The sequence below is a fragment of the Bombyx mori genome, chromosome 20 (genome assembly GCF_030269925.1).
Source record: "Bombyx mori chromosome 20, ASM3026992v2".
Lineage (NCBI taxonomy): Eukaryota > Metazoa > Arthropoda > Insecta > Lepidoptera > Bombycidae > Bombyx > Bombyx mori.
In genome coordinates, this window is record NC_085126.1 from 11,147,795 (window position 1) to 11,169,262 (window position 21,468).

General features: G+C 41.3%; 3 protein-coding genes across 6 annotated transcripts in view; 1 reads left to right on the forward strand and 2 right to left on the reverse strand.

Annotated features, from left to right (window-relative positions):
* The window catches only part of LOC732968 (cyclic AMP-regulated protein), a 46,277-nt gene extending 39,318 nt beyond the window's left edge, over nt 1-6,959 (forward strand). The window contains 3 exon segments of one of the 2 annotated variants that reach the window (NM_001046966.1): nt 237-347; nt 4,145-4,274; nt 6,356-6,958. In NM_001046966.1, the coding sequence (NP_001040431.1) occupies nt 237-347; nt 4,145-4,274; nt 6,356-6,472 (358 nt within the window). In that variant the 3' untranslated portion in view covers nt 6,473-6,958. 2 annotated transcript variants of the gene reach the window in all.
* Nucleotides 4,524-6,034, reverse strand: ORC5 (origin recognition complex subunit 5). The gene has a single exon (NM_001173394.1). It carries the CDS (start codon nt 5,960-5,962, stop codon nt 4,580-4,582), a length of 1,383 nt encoding a protein of 460 aa, NP_001166865.1. The 5' UTR covers nt 5,963-6,034; the 3' UTR covers nt 4,524-4,579.
* A 582-nt stretch (nt 6,960-7,541) lies between the features above and the next one.
* LOC101741003 (probable aminopeptidase NPEPL1) lies at nt 7,542-21,069 on the reverse strand. Of its 3 annotated transcripts, none has more exons than XM_038017927.2 (12): nt 20,878-21,069; nt 19,465-19,628; nt 18,902-19,084; nt 18,255-18,393; nt 17,103-17,272; nt 16,356-16,583; nt 14,563-14,708; nt 13,758-13,822; nt 13,273-13,364; nt 12,226-12,402; nt 10,762-10,872; nt 7,542-9,823 (listed from the first exon to the last, which is right to left on the reverse strand). In XM_038017927.2, exons 2-12 carry the CDS (start codon nt 19,618-19,620, stop codon nt 9,719-9,721), a joined length of 1,572 nt encoding a protein of 523 aa, XP_037873855.1. In that variant the 5' UTR covers nt 19,621-19,628; nt 20,878-21,069; the 3' UTR covers nt 7,542-9,718. The 3 variants fall into 3 exon arrangements, with proteins under 3 accessions (XP_037873855.1, XP_037873854.1, XP_037873853.1); XM_038017926.2 differs by lacking the exon at nt 20,878-21,069 and adding an exon at nt 20,720-20,867 and having other exon boundaries at nt 16,362-16,583; XM_038017925.2 differs by lacking the exon at nt 20,878-21,069 and adding an exon at nt 20,720-20,867.
* Between the last annotated feature and the right edge of the window lie 399 nt (nt 21,070-21,468).

Genomic DNA, 21,468 nt, shown 5'->3' on the forward strand with positions numbered 1-21,468 from the left:
TTTATTTTTTGTACTTAATTTGTGTTTGGAATAAATGTTTATTATTATTATTATTAAAGTTGATAAAATAAATTCAATTTTAGAAATGCTTGGCGGGCCGCGTGCTGCTCATCCTTGATGTAGAGGCTATTATTCATTTTCATATCACAACACATAATCGTCTTGTTGCAAAAATTGAAGTATGATGGTAATGGGATGGTGATGAATGTGTTAAGATTGATGTTTTCTCTGTCCAGGGCGGTGTTCAAGTTTGAAGGCGCCCGGATAGTGTGCTCGGCCAGGGGTAGCGACTTCACGGAGTTCCGCACGCAGTTCTCTGATGATGAACGCGCATTCGGATACCTCAGGTAAATACTCGGTTTGCTTATTAATTGTTGAAATTTTATATGAAGGAAGGATTACTGGTGCTTGAGGTACCTAAAAGCACCGTTAGTGGATCGGGAGGATCCGATATGACGTGAAGCTTCGCTGTGACTTGCCGATTGACAAACATCCTACCTCACCTTATCCCACTCTCCAAAAAACAAAATGAAAATAAGAAAAAGAAAAAGGGCTATATCGGCGATCCCCTATTCCACATTTAATGTGGATTTCAGCAATGTCAGGGGCCTACATAGCAACCTTGACGCCGTACACCACCACCTTGAGACGGCGCAGCCTGCCCTACTGTTTCTGACGGAGACACAGATATCTGCTCCGGATGATACCTCTTACCTTGAATACCCCGGCTACGTATTGGAGCACAACTTCCTGCGTAAAGCCGGGGTGTGTGTATTCGTCCGGGCTGATGTTTGTTGTCGCCGTCTACGAGGCCTCGAACAACGGGACCTGTCCCTCTTGTGGCTGCGCGTAGATCACGGGGGTTGTACCCGAGTCTACGCGTGCCTTTTTTTTTTTTTTTTTTTTTATTTGTTAGATGGATGGACGAGCTGCCTGTACAGGTCCCACAGCAGTGATGCAGGTGCAGCTCTGATAGAGCATGTGCAAGAGGGGACTAACCGCGTGCTTGAGCAGTACCCATCTGCGGAGGTGGTGGTTCTTGGAGACTTTAACGCTCACCACCAAGAGTGGTTGGGGTCCAGAACCACTGACCTCCCGGGTCGGACTGCCTACGATTTCGCCTTGGCCTACGGCTTCTCCCAGCTGGTGACACAGCCCACCCGTGTCCCAGATATCGAGGGGCACGAGCCTTCTCTGTTGGACCTTCTGCTGACCACGGATCCGGCCGGATACAGTGTGGTGGTCGACGCTCCGCTTGGATCGTCCGATCACTGCCTTATCCGTGCTGCCGTACCACTCTCTCGTCCTGGTCGTCGAACGACGACCGGGTATCGAAGAGTTTGGCGGTATATGTCAGCAGATTGGGATGGATTGCGTGAATTTTACGCATCCTACCCATGGGGGCGGTTCTGCTTTTCCTCTGCTGATCCTAACGTCTGTGCGGACCGTCTTAAAGACGTGGTGCTCCAGGGGATGGAATTGTTTGTTCCCTCTTCTGAAGTGCCCGTTGGGGGTCGCAGCAGACCCTGGTATAACAATGCCAGCAGGGATGCTGCACACCTCAAGCGGTCCGCATACGTGGCATGGGATGATGCCAGGAGGCGTCGGGATCCTAACATCTCAGAGGAAAGGCGGAAATATAACGCCGCCTCCAGGTCCTACAAGAAGGTAATTGCCAAGGCGAAGTCGGAGCACGTTGCTAGAGTTGGCGAGCGACTAAAGAGCTATCCCTCTGGGAGCCGTGCTTTTTGGTCGCTCGCCAAAGCTGCAGAAGGAAACTTTTGCAGGTCTAGTCTCCCACCACTGCGCAAGTCCGATGACACTCTGGCCCACAGCGCGAAAGAGAAGGCTGACCTTCTGGTCAAACTCTTCGCCTCGAACTCGACTGTGGACGACGGGGGTGCCACACCACCGAACATCCCCCGGTGTGATAGCTCCCTGCCGGATATCTGCTTCACACAGTGTGCAGTCAGGCGGGAGCTCCGACTCCTGGACGTCCATAAGTCGAGTGGGCCAGACGGCATCCCCGCAGTGGTTCTGAAAAAGTGCGCCCCTGAGCTGACGCCTGCGCTAACGCGTTTGTATCGCCTCTCTTATTGCACTAACAGGGTTCCGTCTTCATGGAAGACCGCCCACGTCCACCCTATCCCCAAGAAGGGTGACCGGTCGGACCCATCGAGCTATAGGCCTATCGCGATAACTTCCTTGCTTTCCAAGGTGATGGAGCGAATAATAAACACACAACTCCTGAAGTATCTTGAAGATCGCCAGCTGATCAGTGACCGACAGTACGGTTTCCGTCACGGTCGTTCAGCTGGCGATCTTCTTGTATACCTTACTCACAGGTGGGCTGAAGCCTTGGAGAGCAAGGGCGAGGCTCTTGCTGTGAGCCTTGATATCGCGAAGGCCTTCGACAGGGTCTGGCATAAGGCGCTTCTGTCGAAGCTTCCATCTTACGGAATCCCCGAGGGTCTCTGCAAGTGGATCGCTAGCTTTCTGGATGGGCGGAGCATCACGGTCGTTGTGGACGGTGATTGTTCTGATACCATGACCATTAATGCTGGCGTTCCACAAGGTTCGGTGCTCTCCCCCACGCTTTTCATCCTGTATATCAATGACATGCTGTCTATTGATGGCATGCATTGCTATGCGGATGACAGCACGGGGGATGCGCGATATATCGGCCATCAGAGTCTTTCTCGGAGCGTGGTGCAAGAGAGACGATCAAAACTTGTGTCTGAAGTGGAGAACTCTCTGGGGCGAGTCTCCGAGTGGGGTGAATCGAACTTAGTTCAATTCAACCCGTTGAAGACACAAGTTTGCGCGTTCACTGCGAAGAAGGACCCCTTTGTCATGGCGCCGCAATTCCAAGGAGTATCCCTGCAACCTTCCGCGAGCATCGGGATACTTGGGGTCGACATTTCGAGTGATGTCCAATTTCGGAGTCATTTGGAAGGCAAAGCCAAGTTGGCGTCCAAAATGCTGGGAGTCCTCAACAGAGCGAAGCGGTATTTCACGCCTGGACAAAGACTTTTGCTTTATAAAGCACAAGTCCGGCCTCGCGTGGAGTACTGTTCCCATCTCTGGGCCGGGGCTCCCAAATACCAGCTTCTTCCATTTGACTCCATACAGAGGAGGGCCGTTCGAATCGTCGATAATCCCATTCTCGCGGATCGTTTGGAACCTTTGGGTCTGCGGAGGGACTTCGGTTCCCTCTGTAGTTTGTACCGAATGTTCCATGGGGAGTGCTCTGAGGAATTGTTCGAGATGATACCGGCATCTCGTTTTTACCATCGCACCGCCCGCCACCGGAGTAGAGTTCATCCATACTACCTGGAGCCACTGCGGTCATCGACAGTGCGTTTCCAGAGGTCTTTTCTGCCACGTACCATCCGGCTATGGAATGAGCTCCCCTCCACGGTGTTTCCCGAGCGCTATGACATGTCCTTCTTTAAAAGAGGCTTGTGGAGAGTATTAAGCGATAGGCAGCGGCTTGGCTCTGCCCCTGGCATTGCTGAAGTCCATGGGCGACGGTAACCACTCACCATCAGGTGGGCCGTATGCTCGTCTGCCTACAAGGGCAATAAAAAAAAAAAAAAAAAAAATTCTCAAACCTCCAACAAACTTTCACGACCAGATGAATAATACCAGGGACACATGCGACACATCTACCACCCAACCCCAAGCTGGGATTCTTTTTTTGAGGGATTACTGGTGGCCCGGAGGCCTTTCCAGTTTCACCAGGACAGGTGGGCGAGCACGCGCTCAGCCAAGAGGGGTGGGATTTACTAACAGCTACCCGAGCGCCTCCAAAGGAGACCTAACCACTCGACAGTAGCTGCTTCGTGAATGAATTTTTGTATTTTTAAGTTATTTAAATTTTTTTGTGGGTAATTTCTTTCTGAATTCCTTAGCTTTTTTTGAAAAATATGTAAAATTAAGCTCAGCACCAAAGTGATTATTAATAATGATTGAGGCGCCGAGTGATCGGAAACTATAAATAATTGGAGACGTGGTTAATAAGAAATACAAAAACCGCGTGATAAATCGGTAAAAAGAGTTCTAATTAAGTCTTGGCTCGCGTAGTCCAACAGATGTGTGTTGCATTACACATATTTGTTTTAATAAATTTTTTGGACTGAAGGTTGCAGATGGGAGACGAGATGTCTAAACGCAAGAAATTTATGTTCATGACGTGGGTAGGACCGAACGTGTCTGTGATCAACCGAGCCAAGATGTCCACCGACAAAGCTATCATCAAGGACATCATATCGGTTCGTATAAGCCCATTTTATTTTTGGATAAGTTCTTCCCCCGCGTGCTTACAGCTTCTTTTTGTTCAATCCTAAACATCTCCCTAAATTAATCACGAAATTGAAAAAAAAATTATCAAAAAAATTGTTCCGAATTGCAGGATGTGCCAGCTATTTTAATAATACGGATTGGACTTTGACCTCATTTTTCAAATTGGTTGGAACCATGGACCATGAGCTCATTTACCCATATAAGTACTAAAAATCAAATTGTTTCAGAAAAATGTTTATTAGAGAAATATGTATCGCAACTTGACAGCAATACATCAAATAAAATCATACAAATATTTTCTAATGTTAAAACCGACAGTCTGAGCAATGGCTGAAATGAAATCATAGCCAACAATACATTTATATTTTGCTGTATCTAAATCTATCTCTTTGCTTCCCGCTATCAATTTTAGCTCAACTAATGTCGCTATTTGTGCCAACAGATTGCTGGTTAAACCGATCTTATCTTCTAAGATAGCATAGAATATTGCCAACAATCGATCTAAAGTAAAAACTTTAGGACCGAGCTGTGTACTTAATTTTTCATTAATTTTAGCCTTTGCTTTGATTTGTCTCATTTGTTTACGTTGTTTCCCGTGGTTCTTCATAAACAATCTCTTGTCTTCTTTGGGCGGATTGTAGCTAGCCAAATATGCTGCAATTAGTAAGTATTTCGCAAAGTATGGTAGTTCGAAGCTTTGTGCAAATGTTTTTGTAGAAGAAAGTTCATCTTTTAACGTTTTCTCCAGACAGAATTCTTTGGCATATAAGCTTTCACTGTTTTCTTTACCCGGTGAAGGTTTGAATTGCCTCATATCACTAATTCTTAAGTATAAAAGTTCTAGGCTTGTTTTCAAGATTGGTGAGATGTGTCTCCACAATTTAGTTAGATCATTTGATTGTATTTCACCTTTTATGATTGGTTCACAGTATTTGATGAAGTTTAGGCGTGCCATATGCTTTAATTCAATAAGGTCTCGACATGGCCTATAGAATACACTCAAGAATGCATTCAAGAAGTTTGCAAATAACTCTGGTTTTTCAATTAGTTCTGTTGTTTCATCTTCTATGTCAAAATGGTTCAGCAAATGCTGTACAAATGATTTTTGGTAGAGAAATATTATCCTGAATAACTCTTCTTTGTTATAGTTAGGGAAGTAGAGTTTTATGGGCTCTCGTACACCGAATTTGAAATTAAAATTTTCGAATATCAAATGCGTCACCAATATCGTGCAGATGTTCAATTTACAAAATTCTCTAAGCTTTAGTAGCACTGGCAAGAGGTTCTGATCCATGTTGCGTAGTCTCTCGACTCTATCGAATACAATTACTATTGGTTCATAATTATTTTGAAGCCGGTTCAAACAGTTTATAAAATCCATGAAATTTTCACATTTCACGTCCTCGTCTTCATCGTTGAGGGCAGACAATATGTTCTCGAACATTATCTTTGACGAATAACACTCGATACAGTCGACAAATACATGTTTATAACTTAAATAATTGAGAACAGTTTGTAAGCATAACGTTTTGCCGGTTGCCATACTTCCACTTATAAAAATAGAACACGGCAATGGTTCGTTGTCATCTCCGAATAAATTGAACAAATCGTTTAACTGATTCTCTCTGCACACAACTTTACTGTATATTTCATCCATTTTAATATAATTTATTTTATTTACGTAAGCTTTTGTGTTAATTCAATTCTATAACGTATGTTCAGGTTTGACATTTTTGCGCACATTCCAATTTTGACAACTTTGAACTTTGTAAATTTCATTTGATAGTCTGTGCTTCAAATAAAGTGCCGGCTTAGTACGACGAATATTGAGAATCAAAAAAGATACCTACTTTAATTCGTTTTATTCGTAATTCATTTGGATTTAAAATTAATTATTAGAACCTTGTTTTATTAATATTTTATTATTATCAGACAGATATTGACAGACACAAATATATAAAAAAATAATTTGAAATTAGGAAGGTCTAGTTTCACTCACCTTTCAATTTCAATGCTAGTTCTCAATTAACTAGTTTTTATTATGTTTCAGAACTTTGCTGTGGAGTTGCAACTTGAAAATCAGTCTGAGATAGACATCGACCAATTCAAGGATGCACTCAATAGGGCAGGGGGAGCGAACTACGGCACTGGCGTTAGAGATTTATGAATAGAAAATGTTTGCCCCGCACTTGCCACATGGAATTTTAAACGAATATTGTCTCTTTCATTCTATTATATAAATAATGAGTGCAAAGATACAATATTATACATAAAAATATTTTACAAGTGGATTTTAGGACTTATATTTTAATTGGGGCCGTGGCTTGGCCATTTTTGTAGTCGAGCAATAATTCATTAGTCATTTTTATTATCTTGTGTCAAATTGATCACATTTTTAATCACGTATAGAAATTCATTATTTATTTTTCAAAAATACACATGTTATATAATATTCTTCAGTGTAGTTTTAATAAGGATTTACCAAATAAAAAGTAGATAATCTGTCGTGCATTTTAGTAAGCGCGGTGAACGCATTTATTTTTTACTTAAAATTTTTAAAAATCTTTAATACTAAATTGAATTTAATGTAAACAAGCTTTTTATACATTGACTAGTAATGTAAATTGATATCAATAAAACCATGATTTCCAATATATTTTTTGTTTCATTCCGGTGTGTCAGAAACTTTGAGTGTCGGCGTTTTCGTTTGCTTGCGATGTTTTTCAAATTATTGAAGACTAACGGAATGTTACTTTGGTAATAAATATTTCTACCAGAAGAGGAATCTGTTAAATACCCATCCATTTTCGTAGATTCAACTCATGTTCGCAAAGTCAGTATTTTCAACGACCATCATCATTTCACTAGGAAGTTTATAAGATATTTGAGGCGGTCAGCGCAAAAGTGCCTTAACCCACAATTCATATTCGTCTTTATGTATTGCAATTTATTTAATACATAATAAATTTTGATGCAAAATCGCCCAAGTTTCACACAGATAACAGATGCCTTTGTAAACATTATTTTTGGACGTATTTTTTGGCTGGCGAAGTATTGTAAAGATAAATTCAAATCTCAATATCTCCATAATAACTATGGTAAGCTTAGACCACTTTTGCGCTGACGGACCTCATTTATACTATACATTAACAGTAAGATATTTGCCGATGATAAGTACCTCTCAGCGGATCTACGCGTATCCTAGGTCATATCATACGGAATAAAACAACAATGGCTACCCAAATATTAAGTTTTTTATTTTGCAAAAAAAAAAGAATAAAATGTTAGAATAGTGATCGGTAATACCACATAGTTCCTTAATAAAAATATAAGGTGACACTGCGACTTGGTTCTGATGGAACACATTTATTTACTTATTACTAAAAAAAAAAATCTGCCTTTTAATTTGGCTACTAAATATATTCATGGTCTTTAATTGAAAAACAACAGATTTTTTATTTAATTCATCACATTAAGGCAATGAATCAGCAAGTGAATTATTTTTCAGATTTGAACAACAAATGAGTCGTCTATTATCAAAGGTGGCAATCTGTGCATTTGAACAAGAAAATGTTATTGATATGTCAATACAGATTGATTTGAATATAATCGTCTCCTTCAAAGAATACGGTTCAAAACCTGCATTAAATAAAGGTTAATACTTAACCTGTTATTTATCTAAGATCTCGTTCAGAAGAGTTTTGTGGCTGCCAATGGAATACAAAGTCAATAATTCGTTTTTCTGATTTACCAATAATTGTCCAAAAGTCACATTGCCGGCTTTGATAATAGTCGACTCAAATAGTTGAAGGATACACAAAACCCTGTATTCTAGATAAGCATTAAAATACTTCCCACGCTATTTTCACTTACAAATACATTAATATAGTACAACATTACATTTTGTATAAGTTGAACGAGATGGTAACAATTTTACAAACAACAGTTTTATTGTACATTAATTAAATTACTTAATATTGCTTATTCGTTTTATTTTAAGGCGCTTTTTCAATGCGGATCAAATGCATACAAAAATTATTAATGTTAAAATATTATCACCCCACATCGCTCATTTTGGAAGGTCGTTTAGAACAAAATTATGTTTGTACCTAAATAAATATAATGGATAATAATTATAAAAAAATAATAAAAAAAATCTGATTTTTGTTTAGTACTCTCTATTTTCTTAAGAAGCTCGTTGGTTCGCGTTGCTGGCAGCGACACTTCGCTACAGACCTTTTTTTTTTTATATTTACAGTAATTCCCCCTATTACACGGTAGATTGGTTCCGCGTTATAGGAAACGCGTTGTAGTATTCACAAAAAACGCTTTTGTATGACCCCATATAACGCGTTATATACAAAAAATATATATGTACATATATAATACAATAATGCCAATGTTTTTACAATTCAAAAACTAGGAACAAAAATTGAATAAATTAATTTAATTTATTTTTATAACAACACAATTGACACAATGTGCAAAGGTACGCCAAATTCATTATGAACTGTACAGATATTAAATTTCACAGTACAGAAATATAACGTTACAAATCCCAGCGTTATATGGGGGAATGCCCGTGTTATACTAGGGACTGAAATCGCGTTATATGAAAATACATTATAAGGGTACCGTGTTATAAGGGGCATTACTGTATATCTATGCGCTATATCGCTGTGTCATACAAAAAATCATACCGATGCTAAATTGAGGGTACGAACTGGTTTCAACGTCGCTATGGAACTCGGGCTGTGGTGAGCTCCGGTGATCACTGGTGATCACTTAACGCCAGTTGGGCCGTTACCTTGAGGCATGAGGTCTTCCAGCCCGGAAGGCATGCCAGCTTCCCGACCGATATGTGTCAGGTCGGGCCTCCCTACTACCGGCTACTGACATAGTCAATAACATGAACCAATGAACATTTTGACTGACTTAAAACAATATTATCAAAATCGATGCTGTACATTGCGTGCTGATTGAGCCCTTTGAAACTTCGGGTTATAATCAGAGCGGCCGTGTACGTGGCGCGGGATCGCGTAACTTGACACATTTTCTTCTTTCAAATGCCTTTTAATATTAGATTTTGAGATATTAAACAATATTATTTTCATCGACGTACTATACTTATCGACATTCAAAGTACGTGTTTCTGTATCCTTAGCGACGCGGTCTCTGGACATCATCTACTGTCGCACGCATGCCAGCGTTAGAGTGTCAGGATGGTTTTATTCATAAAATAACCAATAAAGTTAATTATTATGCTTACTATAAAATAGATTTATAAAAAACTATAAATTGTACCTAATTTGTTGTTTCTCCACCGTAACCCGGTCCCGTACGTCCGGGCGTTTCTTTTGATTAGTGTACTCACACGCGTGGGCGATGAGCACCGGTGACCCTGGGGCGGTGCTCACAGTCGACCGAGGGGGCTAAGCGCGCGCAGCAGGCGGGACCCGGTGCGCGCGCCGAACAGCACGGCCAGTAGTGACACCCCGTAGCCGGTAGCACGCTCGCCCTGCGGGGGGTAAGGACCATTCGTGAGCTGGTACTGACTACAGTCCGCGCGCGAGCACCGAGGATTTTTTAGGAATGCTGACGAAATGAGCTAGTGTTGTAAGTCGATATTGCGCTATCGATACTAACACATCTCAAGCCTCCGTGCGAGTGTAAATTATAAAATAGTTTTATGAAGGTATTATGTATTTGAAAATAAATAAATTGATCATTGAATTTAATTTAATTTAAGGAACTGATACTTATTGAACAAAATGAACGTGAAATCTTATTAATTACTCTCGCAACCAGATTAATCAGTGGTTGAAGAATTTGATGTACTCTCCTCTTGATGTCACTCTCCTCACGTACTTCAATAATAAATGATTCGACAAAATCCTCCATCCTGAAGCGACGGTCGGGCGCGGTGCACGCCCGCCCGCTTCCTCAGCCCCCGAATCCTCGGAGCTCGCGCGCGGACTGTACAGCTTAGTTGTAACTCGCAGATTGTTGACAAAGTCTCACGACCAGATGGATAATACCAGAGACAAAGACACGTTTACTGAGCCCAAACTAGGATTCCTTTTTTTATGATTAAGGGATCACTGGTGGCCCGGAGGCCTTTCCAGTTTTACCAGGTCAGGTGAGCGAGCGGGGACTCAGCCAGGAGGGGTCGGATTTGCTAGCAGCTACCTGAGCGCCTCCAAAAGAAACTTGGCGAATGAATTTACTACCAGATCGGTTACCAGGGTACTAGGATTCCTTGGACCGTGAGAACTAAGGTTCTTAATGCGAATTTTATAATGTTCTCGATAGCGTAAAAGTTAACTCAAATTTGTATACAGTTCGAACAGCGCCTATATATATATAGATCTAGAGCACCAAACTATAGAGTAGGTAAGCGTGGGAATCGAACCCACGTAGCGTTGGGGGCGCCACCGAGCCGAGGGCGGTACTCACGCAGACGGAGGGCGAGGCCATGTCCACGTGCAGCCACTGTCCCGGGAAGTCGAACCCGAGGTGCGCCAGGATGAACAGCCCCGCGCACGACGGCTGCGCGTTGTTGCGGTCCTGGGACAACACGCACGTTATTATTAAGTCACCAGAACTATAACCCGCTGTGATCTCTAATGTCTACTTGCAATAGAAAGATATTTAGAAAATTATCTTCATGTAGAATTTACGTGGATTGCTACACACATATATACACATGTTATTATATCGAGCTGTATAAAACTAGTTATCACAAGCGACTTTGCTTGCGTCATTTAGGTAAAGTGTTAATGTAGATTCTTGCAGGGAAGAGATACTTTTACAGGATGAGGTAGAGGTAGCCTTGTTTCACTCTGCTGACAGAATTTTAATTAAACTTTATTTGTGACATCGTATCATTCCGTTGGTTCGTTTTAAAGCGAAAGAAGGACAAACGAACAAACAGACTTTGAGATTTACAATGTCATGTTTCCCGAGCGCTATGACATGTGCTTCTTCAAACGAGGCTTGTGGAGAGTATTAAGCGGTAGGCAGCGGCTTGGCTCTGCCTCTGACATTGTTGAAGCCCATGGGCGACGGTAACCACTCACCATCAGATGGGCCGTATGCTTGTCTGCCTATAAGGGCAATAAAAAAAATGTGAGTAGTTTTTTTTATTGCTTAGATGGGTGGACGAGCTCACAGCTCACCTGGTGTTAAGTGGTTACTGGAACCTATAGACATCTACAACGTAAATGCACCACCCACCTTGAGATATGAGTTCTAAGGTCTCAAGTATAGTTACAAAGGCTGCCCCACCCTTCAAACCGAAACGCAGTACTGCTTCACGGCGGAAATAGGTAAGGTAATTGAAGTCGTCGTGGCCTAAAGGATAAGACGTCCGGTGCATTCGTGTTGAAACTATGCACCGGTGTTCGAATCCCGCAGGCGGGTACCAATTTTTCTAATGAAATACGTACTCGACAAATGTTCACGATTGACTTCCACGGTGAAGGAATAACATCGTGTAATAAAAATCAAACCCGCAAAAATTATAATTTGCGTAATTATTGGTGGTAGGACCTCTTGTGAGTCCGCGCGGGTAGGTACCACCGCCCTGCTTATTTTTGCCGTGAAGCAGTAATGCGTTTCGGTTTGAAGGGTGGGGTAGCCGTTGTAACTATACTGAGACTTTAGAACTTGTATCTCAAGGTGGGTGGCGCGTCTACACGTTGTAGATGTCTATGGGCTCCAGTAATCACTTAACATCAGGTGGGCTGTGAGCTCGTCCACCCATCTAAGCAATAAAAAAAAAAAAAAGGCGGTGGTACCTACCCGCGCGGACTCACAAGAGGTCTTAACACCAGTAAAAATGTAAATGTATTAAAAATGTGATATTCCAAAATGAGGGTGGTAAGTAGTATGTAGTGTGAAGGGGGTATGGGTGCGCACCGCGACGCTGTTCTTCATGTCGGCCACGCAGCTGGTGAACTCGGCGAAGTGCAGCTCGGGCGCGAAGGGCAGCGCGTGCGCCAGCTCCGCGCAGCGCAGCCCCGCGCGCACCGCCGCCGCCTCCAGCGCCGCGCCGTTGCACAGCACCGCCGCGTGCTGCTTGCCCGTCGCCGTGCCCTGCAAACGACCACTTCAAACTTATCTTAAAGCTTCATTTGTACAATTTGAACCGTCCATTAAAATAAATAATAGTTTAAAAAAACTAACAAAATACGCTTTTATAGAAAATCCAACTACACAATAGAAAATAAATTTTAATAAATTTGAATTGAAAAATAGTGTAAGAAAAAATTATTATTTTTTGTAAAAAAGCGTGGGGTGCTTTTCACGATATTGTTACGCCGGTAAGAGTAACGCCATCTATCGCCGAATAGTCGCACGAATATCGAAGGATCTAGTAGCACCTGATACGCTCGAAAAGTACAACGCCATCTATTGACAGATAACGGAAACTACTACTAGAGATGTGTGGAATATTCTCGATAATTCTAGGGATGAAGTATGGGCTATAAAAGCGTTGTAGAGATAGCACGCAGTCAGTCAGTAATCGGAACTACTCGAAGCGAAACAGCGAACGGATCACCTGAAGCGAAGCGGAACAAGCGAATTGGGAGTTTAAAAGTGTTTGTGAAGTGTTTAAAATGTTTTAAGTGTTGAATACACTTTTTTAGTTGTACTTTGGAAAAAAAATATTTATCCCAAACCCCAGCGCGTAACAATATTACCAAAATAACCCTTATACTCATATATTTAAATAAAATATTTATAACTACCAATACTATGCACCCCACGCTTTTTTAGTTGGATTTTCTATAAAAGCATATTTTGTTAGTTTTTTTAAACTATTATTTATTTTTCAATTTTTTTTCCATATTTTTTTACCTTACGATTCGTACGTCTGAAGCTAATAAAAACGTATTAAAAATAAAAATCAATTTGTTTAAAGGTTAAGGTAAGGTAAAACTCAGTGTTGCCAGGTGCGGCTACCTGCGCCCCGGTGAGTGTTGCCACGTCCACGATGGTGTCGGCCTTGAGGTCTCGGTGCGCGTACACCACGCCGTCGCTCAGCACCAGCCGACCTGCAACAGAACCAACCCACGCCCTTAGCTGCGACTCTACCCTCCCTCCTCTACGGAATTCTGTGTCTATTGTTTCATTTCGTTAATTTAGTGCAATAACGATTTCCTTAAAGGTTTAATTAACATCTGTGTGAGAGCACAAATGTCGAAAAAAAAACAAAGCCCTTGAACGTGGCTTTACGAGTTCTTCCAAATATTTCATTATCGAGTTTCATTTAATTTCCATCAATTCGTTTTTATAGACTAGACACTGGCAACATTGTCATCGCAAGAAGGCAATTGCCATACTTAAAAAATTAAAAGAAAAAAAATCCACTTTAACATTTCAATAAATTTTTGGTCACACTTCAAACATTTGTATAAACTTGGCGAAGAAAGCGTCGGCGGCCTCACCTTCGGCGTCCGTGTTGTTGATCTCGACGGTGCGTCCAGAATACAGGGTGTGCACGTCGTCAGGCCTGCGGACAATCAGGTCACGGTCAGCTGGAGCTCATGAAATGGGTGTAATGAAACTAGGTTTAAAAAGTCAATGGTAATGTTACGCCAGTAACGTTAAGGCCATCTATCGCCGAATAGCCGAAACGATTACCAAACGATCTAGTAACATCTAGAACACTCGGGAAGTACAACGCCATCTGTTGTCAGATAGCGGAAACACGCATCGAAAGTGCTAGACTTGTCAGGAATGTTCCCGATAAATCTAGGGATGTCGTATCCACTATAAAAGCGTTGCAGAGTTGGCACGCAGTCAGTAAGTAGCTTAGTATGTTCATTTATTATGTGTATGTAAGTATATTGGAATATAAAAGATATGGTGATTTCATATTGTGTTTATATATATATATATTTATTGTATGTATGTATTTTCTTTAATAATGAGTTGTTAATAGTACACCGCAACATACCTGCTATATCTTTATCTGTCCAGAATTTCGGATAATTAAACGGTTGTCTGGAAGAGATCGCTTTTAGCGATAAGACCGCCTATTGTACAAACGTATCTGCTTGTTAACTGTTTTCTAATGTTAATTATGTTTTGGTGTGCAATAAAGTATGTTCTCTCTCTCTCTCTCTCTCTGTCTCTCTCTATGTTCATGAGTAATTTTTTAGATGATACATAACCTAATATAAATTCTAAATATAGTTGACTGCATTGAGATTGTACATTATGTTATTGTTCTCCACTACAAGTCCTTACCTCGTGGCGTTAGGTCCTACGGAGTTCTCGGCGAGGCAAAGAACGGCGTGCAGGTTAAACTCGGGCTTCGCTTTGACGGTGAGGGCGAAGGCTCCCAGCACCGCAGCGGCGCCTCCGCAGTCGCCCTTCATGCCCACCATCGAGGCCTGTACAAATCAAGATAATTATTTTTTGATGTAAATTGTCAAGTCTCCTATCTCGAGCTGTTACATGGTCCTCCAAGTCTGTAGAGGCACGGATTCACCTCAAAGCCAAGGTGAATCGGGTCAAGCTAGTTTTTTTTAGGTTTTTATAATGAGCTATGTATAATAACGCATCTTATATAAAAATGTACACCTCCGGAACTATTAAAATCTCCGTTTTATTACTATAACTACAAAAAAGAAACGATAAAAATCAATGTCTAACTTTAAAAGTGTCCCGATTCTCCTATTTTACGGTTTTTTTCCCTGCCTAAGCTGATGGTCTTGAGAGACCATATCAGCGTCACTGGGTGAGCTCACGGGACTCAAATCTGAGCTTGTTGCTAACACGAACCCTACCAAAAGACGTGCTTCGCAGAATCTACCACCGGATAGGAAACGCGACCCACTGAGAAGATGCGGCGAGAAACTCAGTGGGCTGTGTCTGTGGGTTAATTTACTCGCCTCTACCGGCTTTAGGGTACTTGACACTGGCTAATGCACAAATTGTGCCGGAGCCAAAAAATAAAGAAGATAATGCGTGGCGGTGCGAGACCGGTCACCGTTCTCGTCGAACCCGTCGCTTGCGACGAGGGGCTCGACTAGTAAATTAACCCTCAGACACAGCCCACTGAGTTTCTGGCCAGATCTTCTCAGTGGGTCGCATTTCCGATCCGGTGGTAGATTCTGCGAAGCACTGCTCTTGCTAGGGGTAGTGTTAGCGACGTCGTCAAGTTTGAGCCCCGTGAGCTCACCTACAGTATGCGCGCGAGTTTATGTCCATCGGGGCCAGAGGCGACGCGCGGGGGACAGCTCGCCCCACGTTCACCCGCCTCCCCGCATTTGTCTGACGTCGAGTGTTGTCCGTGACGATTGTGACGCGCGCTTATCGATATCGAAAATTTACGCTAACGCTATTGTGTTATTTAACCATTACTACTCCGCTTCCAACAAGTTCAGATAGAAAAAAAAACCTACTGAAAAAGGATACATACTGATTCCGACTCTGATCTGTCGGTTGTCTTTAATTTTAGTGATTGAATTGGAACTAAAAAAAAAAATATCTATTAGAAATAAATAAGTAATTACTTACCTACTACTCCTACTACTACTACTTATTTTATTTCATAAATTACCTTAAATTACATTAAACCAAATTGACAGCTGTTGACTAAATTGATAGTTATTACCGATATTGCCATAATTAACTAGGTCACAGCACTATCGCATTCCTCAGGATGGACATGAACTCGCGCACTTACTGTACTAGTTAAGGTTACGCTGATATAGCCTCTTGCTTATGGATTTGACATCGACCAATTCAAAACATCCAAGAAGTGGCTTAGGCCTTATGACCGAGAATAATAAGATATGACAACAATAAGACAAGACATAGCTTCGGCCTTACGATCAAGAACAATGAAGACGTGGCTTCGGCCTTTAAAACTAACAAAATTCTCCAATTGTTACCAAGAACAAGACCTGGCTGTATGGACTAAAGTCCTTTGCTTTTCCCATTGGGGATAAATTAATATTATCATCATGATACAGCCTCTCAAGGCTCTCAGCAAGGTAGGAAAAAAAGTTGCGAGAAAGGCTGGCGGTGCGCACCCTCGCCTTGATGCTGAGGCCGCCGGTGTCGTACACGATGCCCTTCCCGACCCAGGCCACGGTGCGCGCGGCGGCGGGCGCGGCGTAGGACAGCGTGACGAGCGCGGGCGGGCAGCTGGCGGCGCGCCCCACGCCGTACAGCCCGCCCATGCCGCGCGCGCGCAGCTCCTCGCCGCGGATGATGCACGGCTCCGGGATGTCCAGCTCCTTGGCCACGTTGCACGCTTCCTGGATGCGACGACAAACATTTACTAAATTGTACCTAATATCAATGATTTTTCTATTTAGTAATTTTTTGTATTTTTAATACGCTTTTATTAGCTTCAGACGTATGTAATGTTAGTATGCAACGGAATCTTTGAACATGATTTTGACCCCCTTCAAAACGTCGGATTAACTCGAAATTTGTTATACTTATTAAGGACCAATGACAATTAAATAATAAAAAAAATAAAAAATTTGAAATTCAACTAAAAAATGAAAAATAAATAATAGTTTAAAAAAACTAACAAAATATGCTTTGATAAAAAAACCAACAAAAAAATAGAAAATAAATTTTAATAAATTTGAATTAAAAATAGTGTAAGAAAAAATGATTTTATTTCATTACAAAAATTTGTACCCGCCTGCGAGATTCGAACACCAGTTACATCGCTCGATACGAATGCACTGGACGTCTTATCCTTTAGGCCACGGCGACTTCAAACTCGATTTCCAATAAGGGTCCTAGTGTGTGGTTCAACTGACCTCAATAAATTTATCGACGTTCATTATATTAGTAGGGGTGTCGGTGATCCTGGCGGCCAGGCGAGTAGCGTCGGCCGCTTGGTGGATGGTGGTCAGTTCCTCGAGGGACAGCGCTCCGTCCAGCAGCGACGGGTCTGTGGGTCCCACACCCTCGTCTTCGGATTCACCTTCTGCGGAGATAACAACAGCTAATTAGAACAGGGTATCGTGAAACCAGTTAGCTTACAGCACGTCAAGGTACTGGTGGTAGAACCTCTTGAGAGTCCGCGCGGGTAAGTAACACCGCCCTGCCTATTTCTGCCGTGAAACATCAATGCGTTTCGGATTGAAGGGTGGGGCAGCCGTTGTAACTTTACTGAGATCTTAGAACTTATATCTCACGGTGTGTGGCGCATTTACGTTGTAAATGTCCACTTAATATCAGGTGGGCTGTGAGCTCGTCCACACATCTAACTAATAAAATAAAAAAAGAAGCACAAAAGTCTATCGAATTCGTAATGTAAAAGTATCGAGTCCACGATACGAGCACGGGGCATTACATTAGACGGTAGTACAGTAGATGGGGCGGGGAAATGGGACCCTTTCCAATTCCAGCACAAATTTTCAGCAGTTTTTAGGGTAATACTAATAAAATGGTTCTGGAGGATTCAATTTTCATATGCAACATTATTATACAAAGTTTATTGAAAAACTTAAAAAACTACCTTGACCTGATCCACCTTGGCTTTTGGGGTGAATCGGGTCACATATGGGGATAACAGCGTTTTTTGATAGGGCTGTTAGATAGGTACTTACCTTTAGGTAATTAACTTTTCTTAGTTTCGTTACAAAACTCTGATGACTAAATTAATCTATTTAATATTCATAAACACTAGTCCTTTTCAATTCAATAAATTTAAATCTCACAAAAACATTGTAACAACCCAGATTTGTCCCTATTCTACCCCTAGTTCTTATTCCCCCATCTAAGTGAAGCAGTAATGCGTTTCGGTTTGAAGGGTGAGTGGCTGTTGTACTGAGACCTTAGAAGTTATATCTCAAGGTGGGTGGCGCATTTACGTCGTAGATGTCTATGGGCTCCGGGAACCACTTAACACCAGGTAGGCTGTGAGCTCATCCACCCATGTAAGCAATAAAAAAAATAAGAGTTACCGAGCTTGTCCTCGGCGACGAGCAGGATCTCGACGGAGAGCGCGCGCGCGGGCGGCGGCGAGGAGCGCGCGTGGTACAGCGGGTAGGAGCGGGCGATGCCCATGCAGCTCGCGTACACGTCGCGCTTGCGGCACACCAGCTGTGGGGGAGCGCGACCTTTTAACACTCTTAACACTAATAAATTTTTTTCCTACCTAAGCTGAGAGCCTTGAGAGGCTATTTCAGCGTAACCTTAACTAGTAGGTAAGCTCGCGGGGCTCCCCGGTCACCGTCCTCGTCGAACCCGTCGCTTGCGACGAAGGGCTCGACGAGTGAATCAACCCATAGACATAGCCCACTGAGTTTCTCGCCGGATCTTCTCAGTGGGTCGCGTTTCCGATCCGGTGGTAGATTCTGCGAAGCACTGCTCTTGCTAGGGTCAGTGTTAGCAACGTCCACAGGTTAGAGCCCCGTGAGCTCACCTACTCGCTCGGTAATGCAGGCATAGCCCTCTAAATCTACCAGAATAGGTAGGAAAAACAAAAACCAACTGGCTCACCGCATACTGTACAGCCTATATACAGGCATCCCTAATAAATTTTCTGGTGCAATTTTGCCAATACCAATTTTCTGTGTTTTATTACCACCATTAAATTATAAATACTGACCACTATAGCCTCATCGGTAGTACGCTGAGTTGCTCTAACAATTTTGGCCAGGGCATGAGCCCTTGAAGGTGCTGCATGACGAGAGCGCCGTGCTGGTAACGAGGCCAATGTCACGGCTCGAGGCCACAGCTCACAGGATTCACCCGGTGATGTTGATACACAAGATAGACCTCGTTTCCATGCCTGGAAGACAAATAACAAGATTTTAAGTTTTTTCACGTATTAGCATTATTATGTGTGTTGCCGCTTCTCTCAAAGTATTCATAGATATATTTCTAAGAACTGAAAAAAAAAAGTGCCTTTAAATTATTTTAGTCTTATATTATGTGGAAATAGTTACAGATTATTTTGATGTGGTCAAAACTTTACTGTTTTGTCCCTAGATGATATTATCCCAAAAATATACTATACTGTAAAAGCAGATTGATTGTAGGTGAACAGACGTGCCACATAAAAGACAATGATCACACAACTAGTGATGATGATTACTAATGATTACTTGATTACTGATGATTACTAATGAATAATTACTGGTGGTACAGAAAAAAAAATCAATCTCTTACCTCCTCAGTGACTCTGGGCTCAAGTTTACAGCGGACATCACTCCAAGAAAGCTGATTCAGATGTCCTGACTGCCCTATGACCAAAACTGGTAGTTGTTCGGGATCTGAGGACTTCAAGCCCCACTGGAACTTTATGTTTACAGTTGCATTCGACATTGTGCGAACTGTGAATTCAGAAATCGAATATATATTTATTTTTGTTGGCCTAGTAGCATATGGCTCGCTGCTGATGAGTGGTTACTGTCGCTCATAGACGTCAGTAATGCCAGGGGAAGAGCCAAGCCCCTACCTAACTCTCCAAAAGCCTCGTATGTAGAAGGACATGTCATAGCACTTGAGAAACACCGTGGAGGGGAGCTCATTCCAGAACCTTAATATTGTATATACATACTATTTTCAAGGGTTAATTTGGTTAAGGTTAACCTACCCATTTTATTGACTACAGCAGTTTTATTCAGAAATTACATAGCTTATGGTCAGAGAGCTGTTATTGTTCTAGAAAGGGAGATATGTTTATTTATTTAATAAGCTTATGAAATGAATAATAGTGTTTACGGTAATGGTTTTCGAATAGTTTCTGTATTCAACTTTGTTTTTCACAAACTAAGTCTTTCATACTGGCTGCTGATTAACATCTTGTTTCATTAAAAAAATTTAGTAGTATTGCTATTTTAAGCTTGTATATAATGCAAATTTCATTTCATAAAGTATGTCAGTTAAGATTAATAATTAGCATAAGCACCTCGTCACGTTTTTACTCATGATAAAGAGTCGATTACACCATGCTGGTAAAACATATGTGAAAACTAGTTTTTTAATTATTGTTCGGTAATGTTGTTATACTTTAGATAAAAGTCATTAAAGTTATCATCTATCAACCATATTGTAATTTAAATATTATTATAAAATTTACTTTATCATTTGTTGATTGTGCATTAAGACAAATTTATACATGAGCAGTTAAGTTCAAATTAGAATGTCCGGGGTTTAAACATACGTGTTTGTGGTAGACTAAGTACCATTAGATTTTTGATTAATTAAAGCGTGAAAAGATTGAATAAGCCAGAGATTTAATGGAACATCTCTATTTTAAGAATCAATAATATAATTCAATTTTATTTTCGATTTCAACTATTTCAATTCGCATTTTCTGCAAACCATAACCTACTATAGATGCTATCAGTAAACACAACCCACATTTATTAATAATATGATAAAAATATACAAATGCACGAACGCAGGAAAGGTTATTCACCTGCCATGTATCCTGGCCTAATTACGCCCACATACACGCCGAAGGTTTTAAAGAACAACATCCTGTCTTACATAACGTTAAAATGACAAAACTTTTTGTTATTTCATGGTTTCGGACAAACAGATGGTCATGTTAGCGCTAATTTTAAATTTACTCACCGTTTTAATTGTTCGCTTAATTTTTACGGTATTATTTTAATTAGTTCTCATTGATAATGATTTTCATTTAAATCTTAGAGTAATTGTCTGTAACGGTAAAAAGAAAGGTTTTGTTTGTTTTTTGTATAAAGAAAGTGTAAACTTAAAAATGAACACTCCCACAACTTGCCAAATCATTGGTCTCAGAGATCCGTTCAGGAATTACGAATCATGTTATGACTTGGCATCTTTTATAATTTAATTTTTCTTCAGTTCTAACTTCAAAGTATTCCTTACAACTACTTGTTGTATTCTATCTTATATTCCTAGTACCCAGTCATTAATGATTCAGCCTACACTCTGTACAAGTATAACAAAATAACTCTTCCAATGAATGTAGCTTATATCTCCACCGTAAATGTTTTTAAACGTTTGCGACAATCTGACTACTTTTGCCCGTCTAGGAAGGTACAAAATAATGATGCCTTAATTTAAAAGTGGACACGAAATTAAAATAAAATCTATATAGGAACCATATAAAGTATGATACAAAATACTGGAATTATAAAAATAATAATGTACAGTAGGTGTAGGTGTAGTAGAATAAATGAA